Below are 19,290 nucleotides of genomic sequence, written 5' to 3'. Positions count from 1 at the left end.
CCTGTATCCATCCTGTATCCATCTATCCAACCATCCATCCTGTATCCATCCATCCAACCAACCATACTTCTTTGCACCCATCCGTCTTCCACCCTGTAATTTTCATTCTGAATGGATAACATGGTAACCAGTATTGGGTGAATGTTAGGGGACCCATCAAATCATCGATTCGTTAAAAGTGCAGGCCTTTGTCCTTTTTCAATGTTGATCGAAGCTCCCGTCGACTGTACCGTAATTTTCGACCATAAAACGTACCGAGAATCGCACTTCTTTCTCCAACCCCGACAACTGACACCCACATTTTATTTACCCGACAACTGAAATGCCACCGCCAATATTGAACCCTGAACTAGCTTCCAGAAACGCCCATTTTTTCGAAGGGATAAGGAAGTGAAGGTGTTAACGGGTTGAGAAATAAACAAATACCCCCTCCAATTCAGATGTGTCAAGCTGGTTCCTCAGTGCTTGTCCATTTATGCCAGCACTTGTTTAATCAGCAGCCTCCCAGAAAACCTAAGTGTGTTACAAGGAGGTAAGATAAACACACCAAGGTATATCATTGCGAACGTTACCCTACCAACTGTTTATACCAGTCACATTATCGTCATGGGGTAAACACAATTAACAGTTGAGGTGATGTTTATGTGGATGGCATCTTGAAGTCAATATCGCCGTGGCATCAACCACCAAATAAAATGGCCTTTCACACCGGGAAAAGTTTCCAAGCTAAAGAGGTGTCAGTGGGTGAAACCTTGTAAGAGTTATTATGAATTCTACCCCAGATAATTACTTTTAATTCTAGGCGCTTTACTTATTACAAATAAGTAGACTATCTACAGCTCGAAAACTATATTGTGGTTTTACTTTATTTTGCAAATCCTTTTGTGAGTAATAAAATCTTTTAGTGAAATAGAAAAGAAAATTATTAAACGATCTTTTATCAAGGTGAGAAGGCACCTGACCTTATCGTTAGAGCTGTCTCTAGCAGATCTCAAATATTCGCAGTTTCTGCGTCTTTAAGAGAACCCACTGACTTCGCATCAGTCTGATTTAAGTATATTTTGTTGCTCAATTGTTAGAAACCCTTAACTTTACTAAATATATTGTCACGTGACTTAGATCCAACCTTACAGCAGCTGTTCCACTTTGCTGTCTCATTTTCCGGCTTCCATTTAACAAATGCGAGCACTGGGAAGACCCATTAATTTACCCAAATCCCATTCTGCCTTGTGAACGCAAAACACGAGTCTGGAGGGATCGTTCGAAATCAGCATCGCTTCCGGGGCTCTGCTGAGGTAGGCTGCGACAATCAGTCAATCACAGTTAGACAGCTAATCTCAGTCGATACCCGCCTTCTGTGACCTCCAGACAAAAGGATTTAAAGCAGTCCTCCTTTGCATTTAACCATTAAACACTGCGACAAGTAGCTTGCATGAAAGCGCTGCAAAATCTGGATATAACTTGGTCGGGCGCCAGCGCAGGCATCTTGGTTGTGACCGAACTTGCGGAGACCCATTCGCCCAGATAGGCAAGCAGATGAATCAAACAAGTGCCCTTCTTCACGACTTTTTTGTCTTTATACGAATGTAGTGCCTCGCTGTTAGAACATCAGGCATGGATAAGTGAACAAAAAGCGAGGCACCCGATTGCAGAAATTTAACAACAAAATGTAGATCAACTCCCACACTCAACCATGATTGGCTGGGAAGAGATTGATTCAAACAATGGCCGATTGTTGATACGTTGCCAAGTACATCTGCTACTAGTGGCAACAAAGAGAGGAGGCAAATTCTCTTAAACTCAAAGTCAGAACCTCATTGGATTGTCAAGAAAATGGACGGAAATGAGTTCCTCAAACAACTGGCGGATGTGCAATGTCGAAATGTCCTTCTCGAGGAAAAGGTGGGTTATACTTACTTTTTTTTAAAAAAATCCTGCCTCTACATTTGCTTTCTGCAATAACTTCATAATCAGAAAATAATTGATAACCTGGGAATTTTTTTGGTTTTTTGATTAAAGTTTGTATTCACTGTGCATGATCTACGTATCTTTACGGTATAAGAAGGGTAGAAATATGCATCCGAAATGCTAAAAATTTGTCATAATTTGCGGCACACTTCAACATAAGAAACATGTCATTGTTTAGAGGCTCTTGCAATATCGATCTCTCGGTTCGGTACGGTCTGCCTCCCAATTTAAACCCATGCCACATTTGAAGACCTCGGTTGAACAAGACCGATAGGTGAACCACGGGACGGTGTGCACTACAGGAAATGCTTGGCACGATCTCATAACTGCACAAGCTAACCACCACCCGCCTGTAAGGTTCGCTGCGCGGCGTCCGCAGAAGGAGTGGTGGGCGACATCCCAGCAAACCATAAGAAAAAGGTTTAAACACCTGTAAAAGCCGGTTTCGGATTCGAGCCACCAGAAGATGTTGCAGGAGGGTCATTCCTTTTCGACGAGAATGTGTAAAGAATTACATTCCATTGTTGACATACGTAGCAGTAATGGAGACTGACGTGTGATAAATAACTTGCAGTAATGCTTAATTTGAAGATTAGGGTCTGATCGGCTTCAATGAAACAGGTTTCCAAACAGTTACCCGCCACTTTAAAATTTGTGGAATTAGAATTCTTAAGATAATTAAGCAGAGGGCAGTTTTTTGGTAATTTACGTAAATATCTAAATCACTTAGTAAAACAAGAGTGGGTCATGGGAAAGTTTATAACTTAGCCTTAGGTGTTTATAAAAGGTATTTCGATATGATCAATACATATTTTAACGAAAAACAATGCCATTTAACTATTTGAGAATGGCATTTAAGGCGTTTTATCATTTTTGCGTTTTATTTAAGCGAATGAACAATGGCCTGGTACAATGGAGAGCTATTTAGCAAGTGGAATGTAAATCATTTCGTAAAGTTTTGCATGTACCCTTAGCTTAAAAGAACATCTTGAAAGAAATTGTTTACAAATCAAAAGGTACTATAGCGTGCCGAGTCATTCCTGAGGCCGTAGTAGGGTGACAGAAGGTAGGTTGCTGACCCTCAGAAGAGCAGGAGCTATGGCCACAATCCGAAGGCCACACCATTAGGCGGAAGTACAATTTGCAGCCTTGTGTGCCCACTAATTCGAGTGTAGAGGTAAATATACTTTCGAAATAGCCCAGAGAAACCGCGTCTTTTAAGCCCCCTCCCACCTCAAAATCCGAAACACCTACGATCCAGCAGGTTCCAGTCATCAGATTTGCGTACAAATGAGACTATACCTGACTGCGACATCTGTAATCCCTCTTGACGGTCTCACTGAATCTGGAGATTGGCCCTGTTTGGAAACTTTATTATAGGAAAGAGCAATGTGGCGATCATCTTCTGTACGCCCAAAAGCAAACTCATGCAACAAGGGTCGGAGTTAATCATAGTTCCATGGGGACAAGGGTTTGTGTCTCCTTGCCCTTGCTCGAGCTCTATCCAGTTAGTAGAGTAGTGGAGAAGGTGTCACGTGTTCAGTTCATGGCCGCCTTCATGCAGGTATCATCGACAACTCCGTAGCGAAATGTTTCAGATGGTTCACGGTTAGTGTCACTTCAGTTGCTAACAGCTTTTCTACTGACTAAAAGACTGGAGTAGGTCCCAAAGGGAAGCCATCATTTTCAGACCTTCCCTTAAGGGTCATCACAGGTCTCCCCATCCACAGCATTTGTGCTTCTTCCCTTCCGTTAAAGTTTAGCATTCATCAATAAAATTTGGGGTAGTTGTACATTGAGGTCACATTTACTTGCCATTGCCATCACGTAACACCCCGCTTCCCACCTGACGTAATAAGAAGTCTTAGTGGTATGATAGAAGTTATGTATGTAAAGTACAGACGAGCTAAGGCCATCGGCATGACCCAGAGGCCATATCGCTGAGAGGAAGTACAGCTTACAGAGAAGGAGTGCCTGTCTAGCTGAAAACTCAATCAAATTAATTAAAGGAGTGTCTATTGTTTTACTACACGCACCACAAAGTACTCAGCCGCGCAGTACGAAGCTGAGTGCCTTCAGAAAGACCTTCAGCGCAGCCAATCAGAAGTGGCCGACTTGCAACGCTCACTAGAGGCGGCACAACTGGAGATTTTTGACCTGAAATGCACCGCCTACGGCAGTGGAGGTAACAATGAGGAGTTGCGGGCTCTTCAAGCTGAGAGTGCGGCCACCATTGAGGAACTACGGCAAGAGAATCGCAATGCCCGAAGAAGGGTAGCCGAGGTGGAGGCGGAATTCAGGTATCCACCTTGCTAAGGGCTGTTGATAAATCAAGTGACTTTATAATTCCTGGATTTAAAAGAAGCCTGACAGATATGGAGCCACTTGTTGGAGCCTAGATCCTGTCGAGATGTAGACTTCAACACCGTAATCTCCAGTGCCGAGATATCTGAATAAATCCTGGGTGGGGGTGCAGAGCGGGACGGGGCTAGAGTGCGCGTAAGTAACAACCGCGGACTAAAAGATAGAGACTGGGGAGAGACCTTATACTCGCACATTTACTGGATCTCTAACGGCCTTAACACCACAGTGCTCATTAGCACTGTCGCGTCCCAAGACTTCCCTGAAGACGAAAGAAGAGACAATACTCGGGCGGAATATATATATATTCAGCACAGACAAGGTATCTGGGCTACTGGCATGGTCCGAAGGCCAGCCCACCCAGGGAGGTGCAAGAGAGGGCTAATTCAAAGTACACAAGTCGCACCTCGCCAATCTCAAGGGTTAAACCGCCATCGCATTACAGCACACAAAGGTCAACCTGACCTTGAGGATAACCAATCAGGAGGCGCGGATGGGAGCGCACATTTTAAGATGCTTTACAATGAGGGTAAAAGGCGCAAAAAGACAGGAATTTTTAGATGAACCAAGAAAAAAAGGCATTTTCTAAGGCCACAGGTATCTTTAGCACTTTTGCCCCCAACTTCTTTTATTTTCCACTGACTTTGTGCACAATCACTGTGACTATGTGCTGCCAAGAAGTGGTGGCATTCATCACTTAAAGATACATGCTCAGGCGGGGTGTGAGATCTTATGATATTCCGTTAAGTTTGCGCCGAATTATCTTAATTTTGTGATTCTGACCCTTTTCAGAAAAAGAGAAAGATTATTAGCAATTCTTTAGCCGCCACAGTGGTGTGGAATAAAGCAGTTCCTTTTAAGTTAAAGCTACGCCACTACTTCTGTTGATAAAGGTTCACTTTGCTTCCTCGTTATCACTTCATCCCTAACTACCACTTTTTTTGCAAAAAGATTACTGAAGGAGTCGCAAAATACCTCTCTTACTCCTTTGATTCAAGAAGACTTTAAAAAGCAACTCTCCGAGTGGAAACGACGGCTGGGGTTACGCTCCTCTGCGGAGTTGGATGAGGTATTTAATGGGGTGAGTTAAGGGAATGTGTTGTCTGAAATCCAGCGGTAATGAACCACTTTGCAAAGCTTTCAGCATCTTGCACCGGGTGGTGATAGATCGCGTCGGAGAGGCTTCTTTAGCACATTTTTTGGCCTTCTTCTTCTAGATAAATGATCGGCTAGACAGAGCCCTCACGTACGAGGTTAGAACGAATGAGGCAGATTTTGCCCAACAGGAGCTGAAGAACCAGCTACGAGAGTCCCACAACTCCGCCAGCGAATTGGCCAATCGGGTTGAGGCTCTGTTAGCTGAGAAGGAGGCACTCAAACGGGTACGTGGATATTCATTCCACATTTGTCATAGAGGGCTCAACTACCCCTTGATAATGTTGTCGTGCCTGGGGCTATGGACTGGTCAGGAGCCACAGGAGTAGTAACACCTACGGAGATCGAAGTGTCCGCGTAATCGACTGCCCCGATTAAACGAATCCCAATTCTTGGAAAAATCCCTTTTTGAAAGAAAAGGGAATAAAATCGTCACGAATTTAGATTTCACAGGACAAGAGGGTGGTGCGGACATCAACTCGTCGTTACCTGAAGTGTGTAACCAACTGACAGCAGTAATAAGGTCATCTCGTTTAACCCCGCCACCTCATCATCCTAACACAAAAATCTCTTTCTAAAAATTCTTTTTCTCCATCAAAAAATTCTCTTTAATACTGCTGCGTTGCTAGATTCTACCTGGGGAGCATTAAATGGCAACTACCACCTTTTCAAGGACCAATTCGTTTCCCATGGAGGCGGAGCTTCTAGGCTAACATATTATAAACAAACTTACTACATTTTGGCAAATATGAAACCAGAGAAACACCTGAATCACGAATGACTCCTTTCTTTGCCTCTGACATTTCCCATCACTCCTGAACTGCTCTTTTACTGGAATCGGAGGGTAGAAAAATGCCACGCAAAATTACCACAAAATCAACAACCTTCCAGACAGTATAATGTCCTGTATTCACGATGAAAGGTTGACAGTTAAGGTGCTTTTCCATCGCCTCTGAATGGTTTATTTCAGGAGGCGGGTTTGTGGAACACGGAGAAGCTCGATCTCATGGCAACGCGGGGTCTGCTGGAGCAGCGAGTCACCGCCTTGGAGCGGCAATTGGAGGAGGTGCGTGAAAAGCTTGTTGCGGAAACTGCGGCGACAAGACAGGTGCGCATGGAGAGTCAACAATTTCTTCTGGAAAGGAACTCGCAGACGGTGCAATTTAATGCTCTTGTGTAAGTCCACCTTTTTGTCGGCACCGAGGGTTGTCGGACTTCGGGCTCACCTCCGGAGTTGTGGCAAAGACTCCCCTGAGTCCTGCAGCCTTATGGGAAAGGACTAATTAACACGGTGGCTGAAAAGGGGTTGTCGTATATCCACATGTTTGGTTTGTTGCAAGTTATTTCAGCCATAAAGGTGGTGCGGCCATTGGGAGGAATAGTCGCACCTACATTCCGCCGCGATTACCGATGACTTTGGACCACATAAATCACTATCCACTCGGTCTATAAATAAACATGGGAAAGTAAATAAACACGATGGTATGAAGCTCATGAAAAGGTGAAGATTTGCCAGTTGATTGTCCTCCTACCCCATTGTCCGTCAACTGTTGATGCACAGCGCGTGGATGGCGCCCAGTTGCCTGGCAGTCTTTCCCTATTTACTTTTCCCTCCGTATGAAATGCAGGTGTGAATCACATGCTTCACCACTTACAAAGGTGAACCCCTCTGAAGGCCACGTTTTTCATGTATTTCATTATCGCCCTCGGCACAGGGAGAAAAGATGTCCACCCAGTTGATCCGTCGATTTGGTGATTGTCACTGATATTGGGGAGACCGTCCGCTCAGCTAATATTCCCTCGATTGTAGGGAGTCTCTGGCTGCGACTCTGAGCATTGTTGAGTCTCCCTGTGCACCAACGGAGGCCACCGTCAAGGAGAGGGTGACAAGGCTGACCACTGAGCTGCAGTCACTTAAAAAGGTAACTTGGAGAATTTTATTTAACAGGCGCAAGGGATAGTGATCGCATATGGATGGGCTACGTTTGCTTAGAGTCTACTACAGCTTTTTCACCTCCTCTTCTCGTCTTCTTTACGCATTATCAATAACGGGAGATCTTTCGGACTGTGTAGCCAGTAGATTTGAGCCCTGGCGTGTAAGGTTTAGGGAGCCTTCTTTCATGCAGTAGAAAATCGTTCCCAACAATTAAGTAAGACATGAAATTATCAAAAAATCAAATTAATTGCCCACTCTATTATAAATGCTTAGGTAGAATCGGACTTGGAGAAGAAGGTTGAGCATTTGAACAAGCAATTTGAGTTTCAATTCACCAACGGACAGGCACTGGCCGATGAATTGAACACGTTGAAGTGTGAGCTAGAGGGCGCGCACAAGGCAAAGGAAAGGTTACAGTGCGAGTTGGATGGATTTCGGTTGATCAACAGTCAGAAACAACTCACCCAGCAGGTCTGTTCAGCCGGCTAGTTATCTCGGCAAATTGTGCTACTTATGCATTATAAGTAGGAACATCCGGACATGATTGCTTGTTTACGTTGAAAAAATAGGCGTCTGGAGAGATTTTTTTTAGAAATTTTGATCATTGAAAACATACTAGAATATTTGTTTTTATGCTTTATCTGTAAGACGACACTTGAGGTGGTGGAGATACTACCAGAAGTGTGGGATGAACTTGCAAGCACTTTAATTGAGGATAATAAGCCGCGTTTCAAAATAAGATTTGTGGGAATCAATCACAACAGATGCAATTTGCAATGTTTTTCTTACAACTTATTGACATAGAATCTCGGTAAAGTTGTGGAGCTCTGTGATAAGCTACATATTCAAGTCGGGCAACACTCTCACTCAGCGTTAATCGAGTTAATAGCGAGTAAGTAAGCTACTATAATAAGATTTCTTTTTAAAAGCAAATTTTTTATACAAGCAACTTCTTCCAAGGTAAAGTGGCAGACCTCCTTGATAATGGCTGCATTTCACCAGATTGCATTCAGAGATCCACTGTCTCCAAAAGTCACCCAAAACATCTCTGCATAGAAACGAGAAGTACTCAGCATAATTGCATTCAGAAGCATAAGTAAGTTTGCACAACTAGTCCTTGTGTTCTATTTTGTTTCTTCCCCTAAATTTACATTAAATTAATTGTTTGTGTAAGTTCACTTATGGAAAACTTGTGTTACTTTTAACTACAAAAGAGACCTGTATTGTTCCTAATAATTTACGTATTTATATCTCCAGTTTTTTTCCAGCAAGCCAAAAAATTTTTATTTTTGAGTTGGTTCTTTATTTCGACTCGTCACCTTGTCACTCATTTGAATTCTGGGTACTGTCCACTTGAGTGGCGGCTCCGGTGTGGGGGGGAGTCAGCTGAATTTAGCTAAGGCGGAACCACGACTAAAGGAGGGTAAAGCACTAGGGGCCTCAAATTGGCAGACCTGGGCTGTAATTAACGGGCCGTAGTTAGTAGCCAATGTCAATCTGTGCATATAGTTTGGATTCATCGACCAGTGTTTTTGCTGAATGATTGGCATTAACGCGTAGCACTTAACCTCATAACCTATGCAGTCAGGCTTAATTCGAGTCACTGGCAAATACAAGCAATGGCAGGAGCTGTCTTCTTTTAAATCACGCCGTAAATCTACACACGGCTCAAGAGTAACGTTAATCGGGCCAGTCAGTTACAGTTGACGGATTAAAACAGGACTAATCGGATAGAAATGGCCTTCAGATCATTAGCAAGGCATAAGCGGCCAGGGTTTTTTTGGTATCGGATCACCAATAGTAGGGCTTTATGCTACTGGCGTTCAGATTGTGGTATTAGACCTCTACAAAGTCGTGTGAAAGGCAAATTTGCAACTTGACGTCCATGAGTGGTCAGTGTCACCAGGTCGTGGTGCAAATTTAGCCTTCTAAATGTCGCCGTATATAATTTCACTGACGAGATAACTGCGCGTCCACCTTTCTGTGTCCTTGAGGGTACTCTCAACAAGATGTATTTGCTCAAAAAGGAGAAAAATGCTTGAGGTTATTTTGCTATGTAGATTCAAAAATGGCAACAACGATTGTCCAAGCTGCGTTCACCTCCAAACCACCCCTCTGGACTTGGCCAATCGCGCACCAGACTGGAGTGACCTTGAAGTGAGAAGGGTCCAGCATTTGTGCGCTGAGTGCCTGCTCTGTTTGGCAATGGCTTTGCGGCATCGCTTGCATGCAGTCATGACGGTGGCCCCGGACAGAGAGAAACTGGAGAAGGAGTTGGTGGGCGAATTGGAGAAGGCAAAACGCGAGATGGAGGAGATGCATGAGAGAGTCATGAAAATGGAGAATGAAAAGGTAGGTCAAAAAAGTCTGCTAGTGATCCCTCATGGATAAAATGTGGGGTGACATCTTCACCATCGCTATGAGAAAGGATTGAGGAAATGTTAGGATTTTAAATACCGTCGCACCCTCATCCACTTTACTATCCTGACTTTGTGAAATGCAATCACTTACAAGGAATTAAGCCAGAACTTTTTTTGTTTATATCGCCAGAGTGAAGAATACGAGAAATTGGAACAGATTGTTTCCAAGTTGGAGGCCTTGAGGCAGCATCAGGCAAAGAGAATCGCCGGACTGCAGTCAAAAACACAACGACAGAGCACTCTGGAGGCACAGAAGGATCAGCAGCTTAGTGCAGCAAAGAATTTCCTCATCGAAAATCGGCAGAAACAGCTACGAGTGAGGGACTATGTTGTTCTAGTCGATTATTAACTGTTAAAAATGCATTATATCTGTACACCAATAAGCAAGTCGCTTTACGTAATCAATCGGATGTAAAATAGCCAAATACCTAATTTTTATTGGTTTATTGTACTGCTTATACTCTGAAGTGACCAATGGAATGGTAGGCAATGATATTATAAATTTCAACTGAATTCTTTAACATTTTTATGCTTTTATGACCCCAAAGTTACTTTTGAAGCATATAAGACGGCGAATGAGGGAATTGGGCTGCCTGTCAGTCAGCAATTAATCAACCCCTCCCTTTTGATTTCCTGTCTGCTCTAACCATCCGTGGGACGGAGACAAAGATCAAATTATGCTTTTCTAGCATGGCGAAGATAATTCTCCGTTAATTAGCTCCGATGCATTCGTCTTTCACTTTCCATACCTTTGGGAATTCATTCGCTGCCTGATGACTAAAATTGGACATGATGCCTCCAATCGGGGCGGTTGGCGGTCCAATCGCTAATCGTATGAAAAGTAGAGGGTAGTATTATTACCAAAAGGTCTGTACCCACTTTTTTCTTGATTCCCTTTTTACACTGTTGGTTAGGCATCTAATTTGTCGCTTCCACATCATTTCGGTTAGCTCACGACCTGTTCAAGCCTACCCCGCCTGTATTTTCAGCCATTCAGAAGGACATGGATTTTGGGGAATGCTTGAAATGGACACGATTTTGACTGCACCTGGAGATTACAGCATTGCACTCTGCTGCATTCATTCACCTGTAATAAGGCCTGGATGAAAGGCTTTTGTGCGGAGGACTTTGTCAATACGACTCAACCACCTCGTGCTGGAACCGCCTGCTTCACCTTGTTAGCGGTGTTTAAAGGAACCTATACAAGTCCCTCCTACTTAGCGACATATCCATAAGGTCCCGCAGTCCTAATAAGTCATGGCTCCTGCTGTCAAGACGCACCTTTAATTCAATAATTAAGCTGCCGGTTTTTCTTGAAGCGAGAGCCCAATGCTATAGCACATGGAAGGCAGAACGCCAGAAGTCCCAGTTTGATATGAGCGCTCTTTATTAACTGGGACACATCTTCAATCATTGGGTTGACGGATAGAAAGCTATCTTATAAATGAGGTGTTTTTAGTTGCTAAATTTTAGAAACACCCTGGGCCGAATTCTTGGTCTGGATGCTTGGCTCACGCCCAACCCAGAGGCTTTGATAATTCAACGTGTTCAGCAGATTCTGTTGAACGCCTCAGCTCCAAGCAGAACGCTGTTTCTAACACAACCGTTTGCTCCATTCTCGTTGCCACAGCCGACATTTGCCGCTCCACAACTTCCCGCCTTACCAGGACCAAGCCGTGAGAGTCAATTGTGCTGATAGATGGGTGGAAGAATACGAGATGGATGAATGGTTGGATGAATTAATGCATGGATGGATAAATAGACAGATAGAAGGAATGAGGATGGATGGAGTGATGAAGGGACCAACTGAGAAACTAATGACAGCCATATAACCCTAACAAAATTCCTAATTTTAGATGAACTGCAGGAGGACGGAGTGACGGGAGTCCAAAATTCACCAACACAAAGTGGGAAAGTGAATCTCAAAAACCCAAAAACGGACTTGAATGTACATCTTGTACCTCGCAGATCTGCAGCCTGCACAAGATCCCAGTCGGCGAGGGGAAGAGATACGCGGAAATACTAACTCCTTTCCGACCGTCTATACGATAAAAAATTTAATTCTAGTAGATCGTCTATTGTAAAAGAACCCAAACAGCGCGCAACTAGTTGATTTCCTACTCCCGACTTATTATATCTATTAAACTACCACTGAATAGAAATGTTTCCTTGCTGCGAGGATGAGTAAACCTCAATAGCACAGAAAACAGATTAAAACACGCTTAAAACTGTGCTTTTATATTCGTGGTGGAGCAATTAAGTTCCTGGTGTTAGATTCGATAAGTGAACTATGTAGATAGCCCTAATCTTTTCAGGTTATTTTGAGTAAAGGTAAGTAAAAACGCAAATTTTAAGAGCAGCCATGGTTAAGCAAAGCTCGTTTTAAGGTAGAATGTATTGAGGTGTTTCTTGTACCAAAAGTGCTTGAGTATATGCGTTCTTTATCATTTGAAAGTGAGTTTGTTTAACAAACACATAAAAAAGCGAATCTAAACCTTTTGAGCGCATGTATTACTTGACTACTTACTTAAATCTCGGCTATTGGGAAAGTTGCCACTTCGGTGCTCCGCCGCCGAAACTTCGCCGGGCGAACCTTCCTTCCGGCTATGCCATTAACACTATATTCTAACTTATGTAAGGTACATTTGGTCTGCTCAAGGTTTTATGCTTCTCCATCTTTGGAGAAGTCTCTGGGAGCAGTAATTTAATTCTATCTGATAAGAACTTTATTTTGGTCATAATAGGTCCGCACTTTAATAGATGAAGCGTTTTAACAATTTTTTAATTGTCTGCGGGTTTGTAAAGCCGCTTCTGCTATAAGAAAGAGTGTTTTAAACCTACCTAAACTTACGAGCAGTTTGTTTAAATATCCGGTAATGTCTGTCTACTAAGGTCGTAGCCTGCGCTTATGGCCTTTTCAAGGTTAAACGCGTTGAAGTTGCGGGTTCCGGGGCCATGCGCTTTCTTGCTTCACTTGAAAATGCCTGTTAACTGACCTGTTAATAAATCATCCCATTCCTTCCCATGACCAACCCAACTATTCGTGTTTTGCGACGTCCCATTCAAGTCATCCAGACGAATGAGGAGAATGTTTTGTAAGTGTTGGTGTCCTACCCTCTATTTTACACTTTCCCTGTGCGTCTATCTCATTCATCCAATTTTAGGCCTGCAGTTCCGTCAAAAACTTTGGAAGAAAGGGAAGCTCATTATGCTTCCGTTCGACGTAGGATAATGGGAGCTGAATCAGTTAATATTTCAAGTGATTCGGACGAATTTATCGATTCTGACATCTCTCTGTACGATAGCCTGCTTGATGACCATCAAGGGAATTCGGACGATACGGAAAAGGTTCAAAATCTGAGCCAGAATACGGTAACTACGACGACATCTTTGCCATCGCCGTCAGTTGATACTTCATCCACGAAGGCCTCTATTCCTGCATCCACCGCTGTTCCTCTGATGTCGATTCCCACGGCGGCACTGTCTTTTCCTACTTCGTTGGAGCGCGATAGCCATGCTTTAAATTTTATTTTACCTTCTCGAATGCATCAGGTGCCTCTTTTGGGTGCCCCCCAAAACTCTTCTTTGTCGTCGCAACATCGTCATTCGGATATACCGCTGTCGCGAGGGTTCGCTTGTCCAACAAAAATGTTTAATCCTCTCTCTTCGGCCCGGGTTCCACCACCGCAGCTGCCTCGGTCGCCGCTTACATCCGCGCTTCCTCAATCACCTGCCAAGCCGCTTAGTGTGCATGATAGCCTTCTGCGTCAGTATCAGCTGCTTAATTGGCAATTACTCCATCAGTCATTTCAGCAGTCGCTACAGCAACAGCAGCAAAACCATTTACACCATCAGCAACAGTCATTTCTGCCACCTCCCCTAGCCTATGAAAGCGGAATTTATAATCACCACAACTTTAAACAGGGGATTCTCCAGGGTCCTAACTTCTTCCAGCCGTCGTCGAGGTAGTAGCTCTGTGTTTCTCTGCGGTGACCTCACCCAATTTTGGAAATACACAACTCCATTTAGATTGATTTTGTTGGTTATTTTAATCCCTGTCTTCATTTTATTTGCGATTGTTGCTGTTTGTTTACGGTTAAATGCTTCGCTCACTAAATGTATCGAGTCTATTTGTGCGTACAGGTGTGTGTATGTGTGGATGAGGTCATAGTAAGGTCAATGCGAATGAAGTTAGTGATTGTGGCGGTGAAAGTCGTCACCACGGTTGACTTTTTTTCATGTTCCTTTTGTGAACCATCTTGGCCCGTTTTGAGTCCGGGCGTGCGTATGCCCTATTGGTCACGATTTTGCCAGCCAGGAGTCACGACGACCTACTGATTGTGCGATGATGGCTCTACCACGACCCAGCCCTCGAGGTGGATCTCAGGCCATCATCTCGTACCATAGCAGCGTCGGTAATGCTATTGGATGCTCTATCTGCGGATTGGAGCCCGCTTGGCCACGCTACTTGCTACCTCAGTTTTACTACAGGTCGGGTGTGGCCAGGTACACCGTCGAGGCTCCAATAAACTATCATCAGTCCACAAGTGGCGCCACTCAAGAACCAAAAAGCGTGGTTATTCTTTCCAAACCAGAGCGTATCGCATTTAATTGCACAATTTGGTGCAACCATTTATTGCACAGGCTAAGAGAGAGAGAGTGCACATGACGCGGTTGGCGTACCCGCTAGTCTTATTTCATAACAACTTGTTACCTCTTAATATAGGATCAGAAGGACTAAAAAAAGCAAAGTTGTGGCGTGATGCAAAACACCGACGCCATGGCAACACTGTCAACTAAGAGTTTATAGCTCAGCTCATCGGTATGGCTCCCTTGTAGTAAGCAAGCTATTACCTCTCCTCGCCTCCATGTGTGGGGATTTGGCTTGTGACTGGGTTAATGTCATCAGGTGGATGGCTCTCTTCCCTCCGTCTTCCTCATCAAGCTGGATTTGGGGTCATCTCGCAATGTTAAAGAGGTCAGAAAATTTGGGTTCAAATGAACATGCAGGTCGACTGAACAGGAAGATGGCAAACTTTAAGGGGGACATGTCAGAATAAGCAGGCCTCAGGCTTTCATAGTTATGCAGGAGGATCGACTGCCGTGTGTGAGGGGATAAACTCACCCAGTGTTTGGTTTTGGTGTCACCTCGGCGAGGGCGAGGAGGCGGGAGGAGACCAACTCATTACCCTCGCACCTCCCTTGAAGGCCAAGATCTCCCCCCCCCCCCGTCTACGGCGGATACGACCTCGGGCTGCCCACCATCGATCAAGCCGCCTTGAGGATATTCAAGTCATTCAATATGCCATTTGACGCTGTTCTGGAGTTAAATGAGTGCACAATCGGTCGGTTGAACCTGTTCCATGCAACAGTGGAAAGGCACGGTCACCTCTTTTTGTCCGCGTATGTGTGGAGGGGAGACGAGGTGACCTTTTTCACACAACCGCGAGATGTACAAGATGATGAAAGAGAAGAAGGAGCAAAACTAAATGTAGCCTCACGTGAAGGTCTCACAATGGCAAGCTCATGAGCGCACGCACATACACACGTAGGCAGGGGTGAAATGGGTGTGCGGTGGTGCCCGCCCCCTCCCACACTTGTGGAACACAGCATAAACTGCTTTCCTCTAAGAGAGAGACTTGTGGAGTCACTTTAATTTAAGCTTGCCTTGTTGTCCTTGTGTGCACCTGTCACATGCATGGGAGAGGAGTAGAGGGTGACGTGGGGGTGGGTTGGCATGAGCGCATTTCGCTGCCAGAGAGAGGAAAGGCAGCAACCCTGGCGCAACTGGAAAAAAATTCATGCCTTATTGATTACAGGCACTAAAGTTATTGATTATTTTGGCTTGGCAACGAGGAGACTTCTTCTTCTGGAGGTTGATCCATCAAAGCGCTGCTAAAGGCATGTCCTTTCTTTCATTATTTCCTTTCAGAACCTCTTAGTGTCTTCATAGTAGTGCAGACAAATGATACAGACAACAGAGCCTTGAGGCCAAATTGGCAAGTGTGTTCTTGATACTCGTTGCTCAAAATTTTCGCATTTTTCTGCCAAGGGAGTGTAGATGAGTGTGAATCATAGGTGAGTTAATTGAAATTTATAGCAGTCGTGGTAGTTGGAGGAGTTGAGTGTGCGACGGAGTTGGTGACACGTGGTAAAAGCGTTTCACTTACTTTTTGAGTGGAAGAAGGTGAAATTAGCTGTGCTGGTGAACCACTTTACTGCTAGTCCAGCCACATTTGAAGTGACGTGCAGCAAGGTGGACAAATATTGCCATAGAGATAAAGAGAATGCTTTGGATACTTACCTAAGCAAGTGCCTACCTGCGTACGGAAACCAGCAAGTCCCCCTTAAAAAAAGATATTGATACTAAAAAAACTAAAAGGATGTGATAATAGGAAAATAGGACAAGGATTAGAGTACATAAACCCTATCGGAAAAGGTGATTCAGACAAGAGGAGGTGAAACTACAAAGGAATCACTGACAAAGTGAACAAATGTTTGTGAAGAAAGCCAGATGCAGATTAAGGAACTTTTTAAAAGTGTCGGATAGAAACAGAGAAGAAAGTGAACATTACATTCGATTTAATAATTATTTATAAAAACGGTTATTTTGCTACATAAGAAAATAAATTAGTAGCCAAACAAGTCATTCAGAAAGGAACAAACACTCCAGTTATAACTGCGTGTGAAGTACTAGCATTGCAATCAGCTAATTGCTTGTTTAGCTCTCGGTTTTGGTAATAGATTAATTAATATTTCGGCTACATTCAATCTTCAAAAGAACTAGCTTCTGTGCAGAGCCAATGGCCCCAATTTATTCCGCATGCCAAATCTACGTGTTCTGCCTGAGTATTTTTTCCCTTTTCTTCCTCAGGGAAGTCTTGGACCTCTACGACCATTGAAAAAGGTCCCATTTTTGATACATTAGATGACACAAAAATCATTTTGGGCAATAGTTAAGTTGCTTTGACCTCACTTAAAATATTTCGGCCATTTATTTTATGGGAGTTTTTTGGCAACTAAATTTTTGCTAATTGCTACATTCAACAAAATTTTCTAAATCCTTCCTAGATTTATTCCCACAAATTGGACATTACTGAGGTTGCAGACTTAACATAAAAATGAAAAGTACTAACATCCATGTGGTGTAGAGCTCCTTTACTAAATTATGTCTTTAAGTAATTATTTTGAATTTTCATAAGTCTAGAGCAACTTTTTGGATGTCTGAGGCTGTGCCCTTGGTAATCGTGGTCGAGTGTTCTTTCTCGTGTTTCTGCACTATCTCTGTTAATTTATGGATGTATTTTCCTGCCTGCATCCTTTTTTGCAAAAATGCGTTTCACTTTTAATTCTAATCATACCCAATATGTCGCCAAACTTCATTAATCCTTTCTCTTCGTTGCAGTAAACCTCATTTCTCTAATAGTAGATTTTGTATGGCCAAGCAACGTCATTTTGGCTGCTTTCTTTCTCTTTTGCACATTTAGTAGCCTTTTTGTTGCATTTTTTCCACTTTAGGATCTTATCGAGTCGTTTCTAAAGCTTCGTCTACGAGCTGCGTGTATTGACTCGTTGTCAGAATACACGCCCACTAATTTTGTTTCGAGTAAGAACACCTTTGATGTTCTCTTTTGTTACAGTGCTCTCTTCATTAACGTCAGAAACAGATGTGCTTTTTGTGCTTTATTCTGGCTTCAAAGGCAGCATATAATGTTCGAGCAAACTGTCTTTTTCAGGGCCCAGTATTGTGTCTGTCCCTCTGCGGTCATCGTTGCTGTATGAACCATATCACCAACTCCTTAACCTATCATACGGTAATCATTGTTGCTATTTAAATCGTCTTTCTTTTCCACCAGTGTGCTTCAATTTTCTTTTCGTAGACTCTTCGGCCAAAAATCCACGCTGCTGGAATGTGGTGTATAAAAAGCGTGCAGCTGACTGGGAATTCGTCTCTTTTTCCACCTCTTTTAAGGGACTTGTTGTTCGAGTGGAACTTCACAAACTCCCTCCCCCGAATGAGTAAGGTTTGACCATGGAAAAGTATCTATTTCTACTTTTACAAGGTGATATATTAGTGCTTCCTCCATTTTTCTAGTGCAGAGGCTGTGGTAGTGTATTGTGAACCGAGGGTTGCTCTGGAGCGCGAGAAGTTTCTAATCCACGAAATCCTTCAAACAGGCAAATTCATTTCCGACATCATCTTTCCTGCTATTGAGGAGGAACTGAAAGATTCGAAAATATTACCGTATGAAGATGTTTCCAAGGCCAATTGACGTTTGTTTTTTAACAGAGAATCGACGATAATGTGGCTATGTGGCTTTTGTCTACCTCTTTAGTTGTTCAACTATTCAAATTGACGATTTAAGGAATAATGGTGTTTTTAACCTTGATAATGTTGATATCGTCCAGATGGTATCTGTGACTATTGCTTTGCTCGGACAGTAACTTCTTGCCATTATTTCGGATCTAATAACTACAAATTTTTGATGGAAAATGTTAGAATTCCAACCGCACTGTGACTGTGATCAGTAACTAGGGTTGCGTCAGTGCAAGATGCATAGCTATCTGAAATGTGCTCTTGATCGAAATTCTTTGGGGATATTTGAAGTGCTGCCGTTTCTGTTTTGGTATTACTCCATTCTGATGGCCTCCTGTAGTTTTTTTAGCCTTTGATGTCACTCATTGACTGTCTTTGTTACCATTCAAAGTGGGATTCATTTTTCGGTTTGTGGAAATCGAGCGCATCGTGGAATCTAACGGTCTGGGTGTCCGCTCTGCCATAGCTAACTTACTTCTGTCACTTTAAATTTCCCTTCGAAGTCGTTTAAAGTGAATTAAAATGCTCTGCAGGTCTGTCATTGTGCCAATGCTTGCACAATTTCCAAATTGAGCAACTCATCCACTGGACAGATGGTATTGTCATTCTCAGACTGCGGCCGTTTAACATCCACTTGGTTGCTTTGAACTCAACCTATCCGCTTGTGACGTGCGTTTGGAAGCAAGCAGTTGTCATAACCTGCCTGACGACTGACATGCGGCGTAATCGCAGTTGCAGATGGGAAAGTTGGAGCCGGCAACGCATTGATGGAATGACAAATTGGAGGGACTCATGAGTTATTATAACTCTGCTTCTCGACTTTGGAACATTTAATGCAAGAAGAACCAGTTCTGCTTTCTCCTTTATTGTCTAAATTGTATGCGCTAGTTGTTAGTGTACCGCTTGGTTTTGGTATAGGGGCAACTCAGTGTCTCCGCGCTTGTACCTCCTCCGGCCAGCCGACCGACCGACCGACCCGGCCTAGGGGCCGCACTTTTAGCCTATGAGCTCTCCTCTAGGTTGACTACGCATAAACTGCCTTAGCTGTATGTCCTATTTTGGTCTTCGGAGAGGTCTTGGGTCGCTACATCAAGGCACCTTTTGGAATAATTACCGTGGTGTCCCCCTCCCAT

General features: G+C 43.5%; 2 protein-coding genes across 2 annotated transcripts; both read left to right on the top strand. All coding sequences in view use genetic code 11, as the record gives it.

The window, feature by feature from the left end:
• Nucleotides 1-3,395: 3,395 nt before the first annotated feature.
• EGR_08642 (Kinectin (Kinesin receptor) (CG-1 antigen)) lies at nt 3,396-11,520 on the top strand (the record flags this gene model as incomplete). Its single annotated transcript, XM_024497891.1, has 12 exons — nt 3,396-3,439; nt 3,978-4,268; nt 5,281-5,410; nt 5,547-5,711; nt 6,455-6,660; nt 7,295-7,406; nt 7,694-7,891; nt 8,225-8,312; nt 8,381-8,516; nt 9,481-9,772; nt 9,971-10,156; nt 11,314-11,520. The coding sequence occupies 12 exons, from the start codon at nt 3,396-3,398 to the stop codon at nt 11,518-11,520; spliced, it is 2,055 nt and encodes a 684-aa protein (XP_024347716.1).
• A 1,344-nt stretch (nt 11,521-12,864) lies between these two features.
• On the top strand, nt 12,865-18,113 carry EGR_08641 (hypothetical protein; the record flags this gene model as incomplete). The annotated part of the gene is made up of 7 exons (XM_024497890.1): nt 12,865-12,935; nt 13,005-13,805; nt 14,155-14,438; nt 14,930-15,132; nt 17,359-17,446; nt 17,721-17,859; nt 17,936-18,113. 7 exons carry the CDS (start codon nt 12,865-12,867, stop codon nt 18,111-18,113), a joined length of 1,764 nt encoding a protein of 587 aa, XP_024347715.1.
• Nucleotides 18,114-19,290: the final 1,177 nt, after the last annotated feature.

The sequence above is a fragment of the Echinococcus granulosus genome (assembly GCF_000524195.1).
Source record: "Echinococcus granulosus chromosome Unknown EG_S00113, whole genome shotgun sequence".
In the NCBI taxonomy this organism is placed as follows: Eukaryota; Metazoa; Platyhelminthes; class Cestoda; order Cyclophyllidea; family Taeniidae; genus Echinococcus; species Echinococcus granulosus.
Note: the sequence above shows the minus strand (reverse complement) of the source record. Positions and strands in the feature narration are given on the sequence as shown.